The 14,279-nt window shown below is 49.7% G+C and overlaps 1 protein-coding gene across 2 annotated transcripts in view; it reads right to left on the reverse strand.

Moving 5' to 3' along the window:
- The window catches only part of PTPRN2 (protein tyrosine phosphatase receptor type N2), a 395,976-nt gene that overhangs the window by 356,218 nt on the left and 25,479 nt on the right, over nt 1–14,279 (reverse strand). Inside the window, exon 1 of one of the 2 annotated variants that reach the window (XM_053927308.2) lies at nt 7,533–7,772. The exons of the other annotated variant lie outside the window; for it this stretch is intronic. Within the exon in view, the coding sequence (XP_053783283.1) occupies nt 7,533–7,569 (37 nt within the window). The 5' untranslated portion in view covers nt 7,570–7,772. Of the gene's footprint in view, nt 1–7,532; nt 7,773–14,279 lie in introns of those variants that run through there. 2 annotated transcript variants of the gene reach the window in all.

Below are 14,279 nucleotides of genomic sequence, written 5' to 3' on the forward strand. Positions count from 1 at the left end.
TTTATTGGGGATTTTTCATATTTAAAAGCCTAAGAAATTAATAAAATGCAGAAAATCATAGGGAATAAAAAATACCAGTTACCTCATCACCCAGAGATAACATCCCTACTAATATTTTGGTTTTCAGTCATTTTTCTTTGCATATTTAGCAGAATTGGAATCACATTATACATATTTTTTAAAATTTGAATTTTTTATTTATAATAGTTTACAAACAATTCCTTAAATTTCTCATCATCATGAATTGTAATCACTGCATAATAATTAATTCTAAAACACACAGAATCTACTTAACCAATCTCTCCCTAAAGTCACTTTACATTTTTTCCAACTTTCCCCATTAAAAATAATGCTGTAGCCCTGGCTGGTATGGCTCAGTGGGTTGGGCATCATCCTGTGAACTGAAAGGTCACTGGTTCGATTCCCAGTCAGTGCACATGTGTGGGTTTCAGACTGGGTCTCGGGTTAGGGGCATGTGAGAGGCAACTCATCGATGTTTCTCTCGAACATTGATGCTTCTCTCTCTCTTCCTCCCACCCTTCCCCTCTCTCTAAGAATAAAATAAAAAAATAAATAATATTTTTAAATGTTTTAAAAATAATGCTGTAGTTTCTCTCTCTCCCTCCCTCCCTTCCTTTCTCTCAATTCAATAAACAAAAAAACCCAATAATAATGCTGCAATCAGAAATCTTGATTATAAGTCCTCGGGGCTCTCTCTGGTTTTCTCTTATGATAAATTCCTATGAAAAGACTTTCAGATTTTTTTTTTTTTACTTTATTGGGGTGACATTGGTTAATAAAATTATATAGGTTTCCTGTGCACAATTCTATAGCACGTCATCTGTATGCTGTATTGTGGGTTGATTTTCAGATTTTTAGACTTTAGGAACATGTTCCCAAATTGCCTCTTACCTGCACGAAGTGCGTGTGCCTTGCAAGCAGCTTCTTGATTGGACAAGGATTAAATGCTGCCCCTCCTGCTTTCCAAGGTCATTGAGAGAGTGCAAGGCCATTGCACTCTCAACAGAGGCTGAGACAGAACCTGAAGCACACGGGAGCGTCTTCCCCTCCTGTCACTCAGGGACACTGTCCGCCTCCTTCCCCTGCATCCCTGGGCACACAAGTCTAAACCACCAAAAAACACACATAAATAAAATGCAGTAAGCCCTCCTGGCACCTCTGGCAGGATGAAGCCTTGGGCAAGGCCACGATTTGGCATCTTTAATGCGATTTTACACTCATCCTGAACCGCCAAGATGAATTAAAAGCTTTGCATTTATGCACCACGTAGAATTATCTCTGCTGACCAGTTCACCAGCTGACTTGTCTCTAGAAGTGTGATGTCTAATTATGTGCAGTGGACACTCAGGAATGTCCAAATCATCTGTTTTGTTACAAGGGGCTCTCCACAGTCTCCTGGAGTTAGAAAAGCAAATAATTAAGAGAAAAAAGTCCTGAGCTAAGAAACAAAAGCACATTCGGTTTGAACGGTCTGCCTCTGGTGTGGAGGATTTCGTCTCTGAGCTGGGCAGCAAGACGAGGGAAAGAAAGAGCAGACAGTAGAGCTGAGAGGAGAGAAGCTGGGGAGAGGGAGGCGCCCTGGTGACTTCAAAGCCTCCCAACCTATGAGCCTCAACGACTTCACCTGCAAGTGTGCACAAAGCATCGCGGGGCCCAGTGAGACACTGCCTCACCCTGGCAGCCCGGTGACAGCCCATGGTCCAGTGCCTTCTCAGGGGTCCGATGCTGCATTAGCTCAACAGAGAAAGAGAGGGCAGGTGCTCGGTTCAGTGGGTGTTGAGGAACTGGAGGGATATTCAGGAGGCAACAGAGCACAATGATGGGAGGAACTGTGAGCTCCAGCAGAGGTGGGACAAGGTGGTAGATTTTGGAAGAACTGGAGCTGTGTGGGGATGAAGTTTCTAAAGGAACAGGGTGAGGGGAGGAGGAAGCGAGGGAGGAAAGGATGCGAGAGGCTCACAGGCAGCTCCCCATGGCAGAGTGGAGCGGACGGCCAGGAGGACACACTTCCTGTCGGTGGCCATGTCCAGGGCTGGTTAACAATGTCTTCGGTGAGAGGCTGCAGCAATGCCCCCAGGAGTCTTCTTGCCTTGCTCACAGCTCTCTCCCCCCAGCTGTTCGTTCCTGGGGGCAGGCTCAGTGACTCCTCCAGAGCAGGAAGCGGGACAGTCATCAACACGCACACCCTAAGGGTCCCCAAGCACACGCACCACCCCACCGGAGGTGCAGAGGCATCATGGAGTCAATCTGTGGTGCAGTTCAGGCCAATCTCCTTTCTCTTCACCAGGGTTAAAGGTCAAGGTAAAGCAGACCCAGAGTTCAGGACAGTCGCAGACAGCATGACCAGAACAGTGCGTACGTGTGGAAATGAACTCTCCAAATTTCCTCTCTTTCTTTCCAGTCTCCACGGCCTCATTTACATCATATTATGGGCTCTGCTGACAATACACTATAGCAAAAGGCACACTGCCAGAAAGTATCCAGGGGGCAGAGCCAACCACATGCTCTGAGAAGGTGGGGAGTCCTGTCCTTTGTCTGAGGTTGGCGGGTTGGCCTGCAGCCCGGTGTGGCCACACGTGCAGAGAACTGAAGGTGACACAGAACAGACTTGTCTGGAGGTCAGCCCCAGAGACGGAGGTGGTGCACCTTCCTCTCTGCTCCACGCCAGGCGGAGTGCTGTGAGCACTCAGGTGCATCTTGCATTGCAGTGCCACTCAGCGCTCACTTATTCAAGGCCTTTTACAGGCCTTACATTAAAAACAAAACCAGAAACCAAACACAACTGAAATAGAGCATTCCGTTCCCCAGAAGCAGAAGGAAAGAGCACTTGCAAATCTTAAGTGACGATAACCTACAAGTGCAGTTTCAGGGCCTCCAGTTCCAAAAGTTTCAAGAACATGCTGGTAAAGTTGTTTGGTTTGGCGCTCAGGGGCATTTTTCTGGGCCTGGTTCTCTGAGGAAGCCTATGTCGCTTCTCCCTCTTGGAGAAATCAACGGGGAGGCTGGGAGCTTAGGATGGAATGGAGACTGTGACAAAAGTGCCCGCCTGTGTGACACATGGGGGGAGAGGCCAACCCAGGTAACTGGAAATGAGGAGGCCTGTAACACCAGAGGCAACGGAAACTGCATGTTAGCCCTGCATTCTGGTTGTAGGTCGTTCCCGAGCAGTTGGGACCACAACTCTGACACAGCTACACATGAGGACCGAAATGGAGCAAGCGAGCACACGGACAGGCAGTGGCAAGAGCCGATTCCCCCCACTGTAGCAGGAGGTTATGGACTCAATGGGAGGCGACCAGAACGATGTGCATAGAGCTGGGCTAGAATTGGAGTGGGAACGTGTGCTAAGCTGAGCTCAGATGCGGGTGGTTACAGGCAGACACACTGCAATGTACATATTCAGGTGCTAGCATGCCCACCTGAGTCTCCTTGCTCTGACATCTGGGCTCTAGAAGCAATGACACCCCCGCAGCAGTGGGCACACCTGGAGCTCAGATCTTGGTTTCTAATACCATTCTCAAATCAAAGGAACTAGGACTCCTTGGAGAACTGGCTGGTTCTAAGATTGGGGCGAGAAATGCACAATAAACATAGAGCATCTTTCAGTGTCAGAAAGTAAGGAAGTGCCACAAAAAAATACCCATAATGCTGGGAGTATTCAGAGACACGCCAACTGGAAGAGCTCTCAAGGGCCAAAGCTGGAATTTTTTGAACAACAACAAAAATACAGTATTGGATTATAGCTCAAAGCATACAAGAAATTATTGAATAAATAAATGAAGAAAAGAGATGAATTTCCTGTGCAGAAGAATTCCAAGTAATGTATGTAGATGCTCCCACCCAAGGGGGTGAAGCGTAACTAACCGTTCCCTTGATCTGAGCTGTGCAGTGACTTCCTTCCAAAACGTATGGCATGGAAGGAGGCGGGGGGAGAGTAACTTTACAGTAGAGGAAGCTGGAAGACACACCGGAGCCAGGAGATTAAGGTCAACTTCAGCAGAGATGAGTCACTTTGAGAGTGTGTACCCTTGATGCGGTGTGATGAGAATGGCCTTTCCCTCTGTGGTTGTCTCCCCAAAACTCATAACTGCAGTGTAATCATGAGGAAAACAAAAAACCCAAATGGAGGAGCATTTTACAAAATATCTGACAGTCACCAAAAACAACTCTAAAATGCGGGGACAGCACAGGCCTAGAAGGGAGCTGTGACACTTGGAGGCAAATGGCCCCCAGCCCGCCAGCCTTCCTCCAAGGCCAGAGGCAAAAACGAGAGCTGATGACACAGAACTTGGGCTCCACAACCTCATCCTCCTGGGGCAATTTGGATGGAACTCCGTTTATGCCCCTGGTCTTGGTCCCCAAACCGTCACGTAGAGCGGCATCTCGGGCCAAACAGCACCTGGGGCCCTCACTGGACCCGGGAAGTGTAAAAGTCATTTCATACCTTGGGGCTCCTTGACTTTCAAGTGGGGAGGGGGCGAGGGCATCAGATGAAGCCCCTCAGCACTGGCATGGCTCCGCCAGCCCAGGCGCCCCGCCTGGGTGATGCTTTGGAGTGATCTCAGCCAGGGCCATGGAATCCCTTCTCCATGCAGAAAATCATTTGTATTTTGCTTAAGAATTTGTAAATTTATGTGATATAAATTTGCTTGTGCCAACGTGAATGCAGCTCCCAGGCACGCACCAGCTGTGTCAGCAGAAACACAGTGGAGACGTCCAGGAGGGGGCGGAGGGAGCACGGGATGTGCAAATGGATTACTGGGAGATATGCAGGGTCAGGACATCGACCCTCACTGGGTCACTCTGCACAGCGAATCGTGGGCTCTTCCCACACTGGGGACCGGGGATTACAGCTTTCGAGCCACGCTCCACTCCTCCCGTCCTATGGCACACCCTCTCAGCAACACTCAGGCAGGTGTTCTTTCTGATGTCACTCCAGTCAACTCACATCTCTCTCTTTACTGCCCAGCTGACACCGATGGCTGCAAGCACTCCCTGATAAGGGGGGCAGGAAAGAGTCCCTGAGCCGTTCAGATACAAGTCTGCGAGCCCGAGACTCACATGGTGGCGGCTCCCTGGGCTATGGGAAGGATAGCGGCCTGGGGCCCCTCCCTCCGAGAGGAATGCGCAGGCGCCCGCACGGACTCCAGCAAAGCGGGGTCGGCTGTGGGTGAGCGGAAACCGACATTTCACAACCAACCTCCTGGAAAGCAGCAGATAAAAATAGACTCTCCTGACCAAGAGGTGCCACAGCCTCAGGAAAGAATAAAACTGATGAGCCATTAAAATATCATCTTTAGAGGAAAAACTTAAGAAATCTGTATTACATGAAAGCAATCTTAAAGCAGCAGCCTCGATCCCACCATACTGCCGCTCCTCTCTGACGGATGAATAAAGGGATGTGATTCAGGCAGTGGCACATTTTATTTCATTTTTACACAAATATGTGCCTGCTCTTCTACATGTCAACAACCAACACCATCCCACTCCCTCCAGAATCACCTGGAAGCTTGAACTCACCTTACAAACCTGCTGCCTAAATATTTACCTGGGTGTGAACAGCCCAGGTGTTCGGGGCTGTTGTTCACTTATGAGAACACAGAAGGCAAAAGCTCAGTTCTCCCATTTCACCAAGAACATAAACATGTTTATTTGTTCTTAGAATAGGTTTGTGCTGCATTGAACACTGTGAGCAAACAGTAGGGTCAGAAGGAAAAGAGAGACGCGTTCCTCCACAGCTGGACCTCTGTGTTGACGAAAGCTCCTCAGAGGAGGGGTGGCCGCAGGCAGCACACGCCTAAGGGCTGGCTGGCGCCTGCTTGATGCCCACAAGTCCCTGAGGAGGGGATCCCAGCTCACCCGGCAGGGCCTGTGTCCCCACCCTGCAGCCGAATCGCATCTCTGTCAGCCTGAGACCCCACTGGACTCCAGCAATATGTCCCAGAGCTGACCTCTTGGGAAGAAACTGGTGCCTTTGGAACCCAGGCTGAGCCCCTGTGCCCCTGTGGATTCCCAGGAGAACCCGGGATGGCAACAGGGCTGCCAGAGCATCTGGGCAGCGTGCCCGGCTGTCAGCAAAACAATTGGTGCTACTTCATGGCAGGACAGGAGGGAGTTGTGCCTGGTGTCCGGCGCATTCGACAGCCTCCACCAAGGGCCCTGGTTGGGCTCTTGTTACCACAAAATCACTTCTGTTTCCAGCTTTGATTTTTAAAAGGGGAAAAAAGAGCATATAAGTAAAAAATAAGAAAAGACAAAAATAAAGTCATTCTTGTAAACCTCATACACCTATGACATGATGTGGTTAGAGGAAAAATATAGAATGTGGAAAATTTTTTTAAATTAAATGAACTAATACTCTCTTCAGACACACCAAAGCATACTTCAACACTTTAACTTGTTCCTGATACAACTTGAATGTGTGTGTGTTAAATGGGCACAAGGAATACAATTTCCACCTGAAAACGCAGCTATGCCGGGCATACACTCCCGCACCTAAGGAGCCCTGAGGACCTCTGAGCACCCCGAATCTGGGTGCCTTTTTCTCACCAATTCTTCACCCAGCTAGCGAATGCATGTCATCCTAGAACCAAGCTAAACATTACCTTAAAGTAAAACAGGTTTGGGGAGAAAAACACTAGGAACAGAAGGTACTTGGGTTCTCCAGCCCTCTGGGGCCCTGCAGGCTCTGAGAGACTAGCAGCTAATGGCAACCGTTAGATATTTCCTGCTGCAATGAAAGCTTGAAGTTTTCATTACTCACAAAATAAACTGATTTTTGAATCGCCTGAAATTCTGGGGCTGTGGAAAGGTGGCCTGAGAACCCACCCAGCTCGTCCTCTAGTAAATCCATAATTAAAGTCACGTTCATCACCCTCGATGCACCATCTGTAGAGGGCAGCCCAAGATCCAGGCATTTGCCTGAATTGAGCATCTCATTGTCCCCACTAAGTCAAGAATGAGGTGCCACGGTACCCTCCACACGTGAGGTCCCCCTTGACCTGCAGATGACAGGAACATCCTGGAGACAACAGTCCAAGGGGGATGGCCCTTGGCTTCCTGCCGTCACCAACATGGCCCAACTGAGAGCGGGGCATGGGAGCCAAGACCTGTCCACCACGGGCCAGGGCTGGACAGCCTCTGTGCACTTCTAGAGGTGCTGCAAGTAATTGTCAGGGTTTCCCTGCAGCACGAAAGGGTTGTCTCCATAGCCCGAGCCACCCTCACTCCTAGGGCTGGGGCTCACAGGGGTTCAAGCCATGGGGAAGGAAAGCCCTTAGCTGTGATGGGCACCATTTTGACCACCACAGGGCATCCATTTACGAAGCACTGCGATGTGCCCTGATGGGTCCTCCATAGAAAGGTTCAGGGAGTTCCTCTCGAGCAAGGGACACTGAGCGAGCATAACAAAAACACAGGCATAATAGTAACGACAAACCTCCCACCATCTACATGCCAGCCGCAACTCCAGAGGGCACATTCCCAGAGGTGCCAGGAGGCTGTGTCCTTACCCATCTCCCAGGAGTCTTGTGCCTGTTGTGGGGTCATAACTGCCTGGCGTCCTTCTGAAAGGTAGTTGTGCCATCCTGCCCCTCACTCCTGTAGTGCCTCCTGCTCCTCCCCATCCCCGGTCTCCTATGAAGGACAGTCACTGCTCAGCCTGTCCACCATGGCCTTTCCCAGGATGCACTGCTCTGCCGGATATGCCCCTGCCTTGCAGGCCAAAGCTAAGTCACTGCCTAACGTCCCTGGTCACCCTCCCTAGGGAATGTTTGTCTCAATTGTGCCGTAAATCCTCTGAGTACAAGACATTCTTCACGGTTCTGGGCAGCTGGTCAACAAAGACAAGCAGCAAGATCCACAGCAACGACACAGTGGCTCCCCCTGCTCTGCTCGGCAGGGAGGAAGAGCATGGCAGGGGAGAGAGCAGGTGAGACACACAGGGTTCTGCTTTGAGGACTTAGTTAGGAAGAAAGAACATCCGTGTGGAGCAGAGCTGAGCACCCCACCCAGCACCCTGGTGATCTCTGATCACTGGCCAGTCCCAAAGCTGCTCTCCTTCCCGCGTTATCACCAGAGAGACTTCCCCACTGGGAAAGGCCAGGTTTCTGGGCCTTTCTGTGGCTCTTACTCATATAATCTAAGTGAGTGTTTAAGCTCCACGTTACCCTGCAGCAGAGACGTACCACGTTCCTTCCACATTCTTGTCAAAGAGGAAAAAGAGCAGCTTTGGTCTCTGATACTCTTGGCAACACAGTACAGTGGGGAGCCTCCGGCTTTTCACTAAACACACCCGATTCAAATCCCTGCTCCAGCCTGCGCAGCTGTGAGAACATGGGCAAGTTACATACACTTAGTCTTGATCTTCCTTCCCGTGAAGTGGGGATTGGACAGCACCTACCTCCCGGGATCGAGAGGGGGGCCGAGATGTGCCTGGCTGTGCGTCTACACTGTGGCCTCTCTTCCCAGTGCCACTACGCCCGAATCTTGCCTTCTGCCGCTGAACTGACTGTCAAATGTACATTGAAAGGAGAGGAACCAGAGGAGCGAATGGGGCTTCCCTGGGGATCAGATTATGGCATGGATGCCTCCTTGGGGGCATTTGGGTGGTTATTTATTCAAAACATATGAAAACAGTCATTAGGCAACCATGAAAACAAAGGCTTGGAAGGTTTTTTAATTTCTTGGTAAATTGCTTACACAATACAAAATGAAAAGAGAAGGCTACAGCTCATATGTTGAGTATGTCTTCACTCATGGTTTTTTTTTTAATCAAGTATTCAAAAAAGACTGGAAAGAAATACAGCAAATCTTAATATAGCAGCTATCCTTGGTGGTTGGTTGTCTCTTCCTCATTCTTTAGAATGTATAACTTTCCCACCCTGAGCCTGAGTTCTTCGTGTATCAGAAAAATGCTTCAAAAATAAGTAATGTAAGGAAAAGAAGATTTTGGCTCACATCTAAAAGGTTAGGACCTTCTAAAACAACTATACACCCTACCAGCCCCCAATCAAGATTTGTTGTCATTGTTGGTGATGCGATGGCCAAAATTTCATTGATCCACCCAAAATTAAAATAATGAAGAAATTTGAGAACATGAAAACTAAAATAAAAACGTCTGAGATGGTCTTTCAGTTTTGCTGAAAGTCTTCACTGCAGCTCAGGGTCCAGACAGGGCTGGTGAGCAGAGGCATGGCCAACTAAATGGAAGATTTGAGATTGGAGACTTTTCTGGGTTCATAATGTTGCTGTCATTTTTCTAGAAAACAAACAATACGAAGAAACTTGGGTGACCTTTGTTCCACACCAGGTTTGTATCAGACCAGACTGGGCAGTCGACTCCTGACGGACTTCCGGCTCCACCATCGCTAAAGAAGGAACTTAGGAGAGAACCGAACAAATGTCCTGTCAGCCAGGGATGCAGGCAGACGGTGCTGTGGACAGCAGGCTTGTGTCCCTGAAAACTCACGTATTAAATCCTTCACCCCGGGGGATGGTGTTAGGAGGTGGAGCCTTTGGGAGCTCATCAGCTCATGGGGGTGGAACCCTCATGATGGGGTCTGTATCCTTCGTTGAAAGAGACCAGAGAGCTTGCTTCCTCGCTCTACACCATCTGGGGACACAGCAAGTCAGTGGCTGTCTGCAAGCCGGCAAGGGGGACCAGACACAGGGTGTGTGTGGGGCCTGTAGAACTGTGGGGTCCATGTGGGAGCTCCAGGTTGACAGCAAGGGGCTGCTAGCATATGAGGCCCCAGAAGATGAAAGGACTTAGTCACAGTGAGACCCAGGGGACAGGGCCAGCTGGAACATCAGCGCAGGGAGGGAGCCACAGGGAGAAACCTCAGAGGTTTCAACAATGGACCAGGGACCGGATAACAGGATGCACGCACTGGTATTAGCACGGGCAGGATGGGAGAACACGGGCCACGTCCCACCAGCAAAGCAACAAGGGGCTCGGGGCTCTTCTGCCAAACTCTATTTCTTGCATAGAAATGTGAATATCAGGCTGGATTACCCTTATATTGCCAGTTCACCTTGCCAGCACTCTCAGCTTAGCTCTTATTTAGAGCTCTGATAAATGACTGTCTCTTCTGTTTTCTTAATGAACGTTCCTTTCCTTATAATATTTGCTAGTTCTACTTTGATCTCATAAACTTTAATTAGTTTTTTTTTTTTCAAATTCTAGCAGGAGAACTGCTTTTAAAAATGCCAAGCAGCCATCATTTTATAGCTGGTGAGAGAAAATATGAGTTTTGCTCATAATTTATTTATTCCAGCTTTAGAAGCAAACTGGCTTCCCCAGTGCTGTAACGGGTAAACCGCCGTGGGGACCGCACGCTCACCCTGGGGTGGTGGAGAAGTTGCTTTGGACAGCGGCTAAAAACACACAGCGTAGGCAGCTCTAGAATCAGTGTTAATATTTTAAGGAGCCCTGTGCAAGTTGCTTTCTGTACATGCTTCACAAAGCACACAGCCAGGTCTGTGAACTACATCTCATTTTGAAACTGTTTCCAAGACTCTTCTTTTGTTTACCAAATAGTCGAGAGCACAATCATAAACATTTATTTTCAGTGGTGTCCCTCCTAGCAACTTGTCTCATTGCTGGGCGGAAGTCAGCCTGTGGAAACCCACTAATGGACAATCTCAAATCTGTGTCTAATTGTCCCATGTGTTCGCATTACCAATTAGGGTGTAATTGCAAGTTTCCCAAGAACAAGCAGAGTGTTCCATGTTTTATGATTCTAGCAGCTTCCAGGTGTCTAACACAATTCACACATATCTGTTTCAATTAATAGATGTGATTGATTTTGTAGATGTGACAGTTTGACTGGATGAGGATGCTCCTTCAGTCCTGGGTCCAGGGCACACCCATCTGTCTGTCAGTCTGTCTCTGAAGAGTCCATCTCTGTCTGTCTGCATCATCTGCTCAGAGTACCTGGGCAAGCTCGCTACTGAGCCATCAGCTGGATAAAATCTGGATTTGGATTTGAGTTTGGTTGGTTGGGACCAGGCCCAGGTGTAGCTGCTGCACCCTGGCCACTCTGTGTCCTCCATGGTCTGGGAATGCTCATGGGCCAGGCTGCACCATCACCTTGCCCCAGCTGGCATGGCACCTGCCTTCTGTCTGTCTCTTCACTGGTCCCAAGACTCAGTCTTCTTTACTGTCACCTGCTGTCTCCCTGTGGAGGCCCTTCCATGCCTGAGTCAATGACATCACCCCTACACAGGACACCCATCGGCTGGTGTACTGACCAGAGCAGTGGCTGCAAGCCAAGAGCGCCTGGGGCTGAGATGCTGTTTGCAGAGTGGGCCTCAGTGGGGCAGGGAGGAGCCCCAGCTGTGTTCCTCCATCATCTAGAAGTGGGAGCGCTCTTGCCATGCTCTACCCTCAGGAGGGCCAGCAACTGCAGCACTCAGGAAATCTGAGTATCACCATGCATCACCTGGAACAGAGGTGGCCCCCGAACCCTGGCACTTTGGAGCAGCGATGTGGTCATCTCAGACCTCCTTCTCCCAGGCATGCTGAGGATGCAAACTCCCACCTGCCACTGACACCTCCTCCACCCTTCAATCCCACGAGTTTTCCCTTCAGTTTGGAAAAACTGAGCAAGTGTTGCAGGCCCAAATCTATCCATAGTGTTACACACTCAGTTTTGGTCACCTGACATCTGGTGACAACACGTCCTGTTCATCAGTGTTCACTGAGATCCAACCACGAGGGTGCTTTCCATAAATGACCTTACGTAATCCTCCCAACAACCTGTGAGAGAGAAAACCCAATCGTACAGAGGAGGAAAACTGAGGTCCAGAAAGGCTAACTGATCCACCTGAAGCTGCACAGCCAGTACTTGGCGCTGGGATTCAAACCCAAGTCTGATCCTGATCCTGTGGCCATAAAATACCTAAGGAATTGCTACTGTCAGAGTGCCTGGCACTCCAGGTACTTCTTAACTCAGTTTTTCTGCCTCTCCTCTTGAAGATACAGTGTAAGTGTTTCGTTACAAGTGTCAAAGTGACATGCCCTGGCCTTTCGGGGCCCGCCTGACGTCTACTGCACAGAGTGGTGGCTGGAGCTGTCATCCTTCTGAGAACTCTGGGGAGTTACTCTACTGGGTAGCTACCCAGTCCTGCTCCAGACACTGCCAGCCAAGGCTTGGAGCGCCCTGCTCCGGCGTCCGTCTGTCCTGGGCCTGAGTGTCACTCCCACAGACAGAGGCATCGGGCCCCCAGCCAGGTGAGCAGACGCACAGAACAGCATCACAACGGAAAACCTGCCTTGGTTCCCAGAAGTAAATGCTCAGGTTCCACAGCCATCTGGCTGCCATTTCATGAGCTCTGTGCAAAATCTGGCTCTAATTCTACCAAGCCGTGAGCATTAGTTAATTCTTTTACGGTTTGGCTAGGTGAATAGAAGAAAATCAAAATACTTGCTAAAGCTTGCCACAGCTGAGAATCAGAAAAGGGCTGTGGGGCCCATAGGAGGAGTGTGGAAGAGGGAGGGCCGCCAACTCGCAGGAAAGACAGCAAAGCCCACTCGTGCGCAGGGAGGGCACTTGCATGGACTTGGGGTGACTGAGAACTGCTGCTAAATTACAGCTGGCTCAATCAATTCATGGAGCAAACCTGGCTAACCTAGTTCAGACCACAAATGCACTTTATTAGAAGCACTCATTTACAAACCACGAATTAACATGCTAATAACTAACATTTGCATATAGTTATCAGATAGATCCCCAAAGAAGAACAGGAGTCAAAAATGTGTCTGCCTGGCTTTAGTCACAATCTTTAAAAAAACAAAACTGGGTATGTTTTCTAGCTTTCTCACCCATGCCAAGAAACCAGCACCCTTATCTTTCTATTTCTTATTGATTGCTCACTCTTACAGAAGACAACAGACAGCTACGCAGACCTGCGGGGCAGGTGGCCTCCTGGCTCTGCAGCGCGTCACCTGTGCACCAGAACGGACCGAAGCCCAAAGACGGGCCCCACAGCAATGCCTGTCGAGCTGTCGAGGAAGAGCAGCCGTTAGCCCTCCTGTCTGATGGTAGGACACTCAACCCAATGACCTCCGTCTGTTGGAAATCCTGCACACCTTTCTTCTTCTAATATTAATTTTCCTCAGTTTGTGAAACATTAAGGATAAAAATCTTTAAAATTATGTTGTATGCAATGCCCATAAATGTGGACAACCACTCTGTTGCTTATCAGCCAACAGATAATGGCTGGAGCAGGGAAGGCTGAGGCTTCCCATGGCCGCTCCCGCACTCGGCCCGGCCCCCTCGCAGGGGCCACTCGGGAAGAGGGTGGACAAGCAGCCTGTCCTCTCCCTGAGGGTTGTTTCACATAACCTTCCAAGGTCCACACGCCTCATACAGCTCAGGGCGTTTGTTTTGTTTCGTTTTCCCTTCTACAGGAACTAAAAATGCCTGATACATGGTGAAAAGACAGGATTGAGGGTAACTGCATCATCTAAAAATAAAAATAAATTTTTTTTAACTCCTGCCAAGATGGCAGAACATTTGAAGTCACAATGTTTGCACTTTGGGACATGCAGACGTAAATGTGATGCACTGTGTTATCCCAAACTGCATTCTATTCACATGTGCTGAGCCCCACTCAGTGCCCAGCACGCACCAGAGGGAGCGGGCAGCCTCACGTGCCCCATCTGTCGGGGACTGCTGCAGGTTCATCAGACAGAAAGCACTCGGACTTCCTCCAGGGCAGGGCTTTGGTGTCCTTCACCTGACCCTCAACTCGAACAGCCAGTTTCACTCCCTTGCTAACAGGTTCCCGGGCCTCAGCCAAGAGCACAGGCAGGTGTGCGGACTGTCTCTGCCAGGACTGTCCCGGTGGCTTATCTGGACCCCTTCTCTGCCAGGAGAACAGCTGAACTCCCACCACAGGCACCCGTCACCTGCCGCAGCCCATGCTCACCGGACTCTACGCTCCCTCCCCTACGCAGCCTTCTGACTGCACTTCCAACACCTGGAAAAGGCAGCTGCGTCCACGGCTGGTGTTTTCTTTGGAATGAAGGGAAGACCAGGAGCTGCTTCAGCCTGGTACTTGAAGGGTAGGGCTGTGCAGAGATAGAAACTGGAGCTTCCCCACAAACCTGCCCAGAAAAATAACAAACCCCAGATGAGGAGATGCCTCAATCCCTCCACCAACCCCTCCAAAGGTACAGATCGCCCCCCATATCTCCCATGAAGCTGTTTGTCAATGGCTGGGTAGCCCAATTCCTCCACACACTTGGCCCT

The sequence above is a fragment of the Desmodus rotundus genome, chromosome 6 (assembly GCF_022682495.2).
Source record: "Desmodus rotundus isolate HL8 chromosome 6, HLdesRot8A.1, whole genome shotgun sequence".
NCBI lineage: Eukaryota > Metazoa > Chordata > Mammalia > Chiroptera > Phyllostomidae > Desmodus > Desmodus rotundus.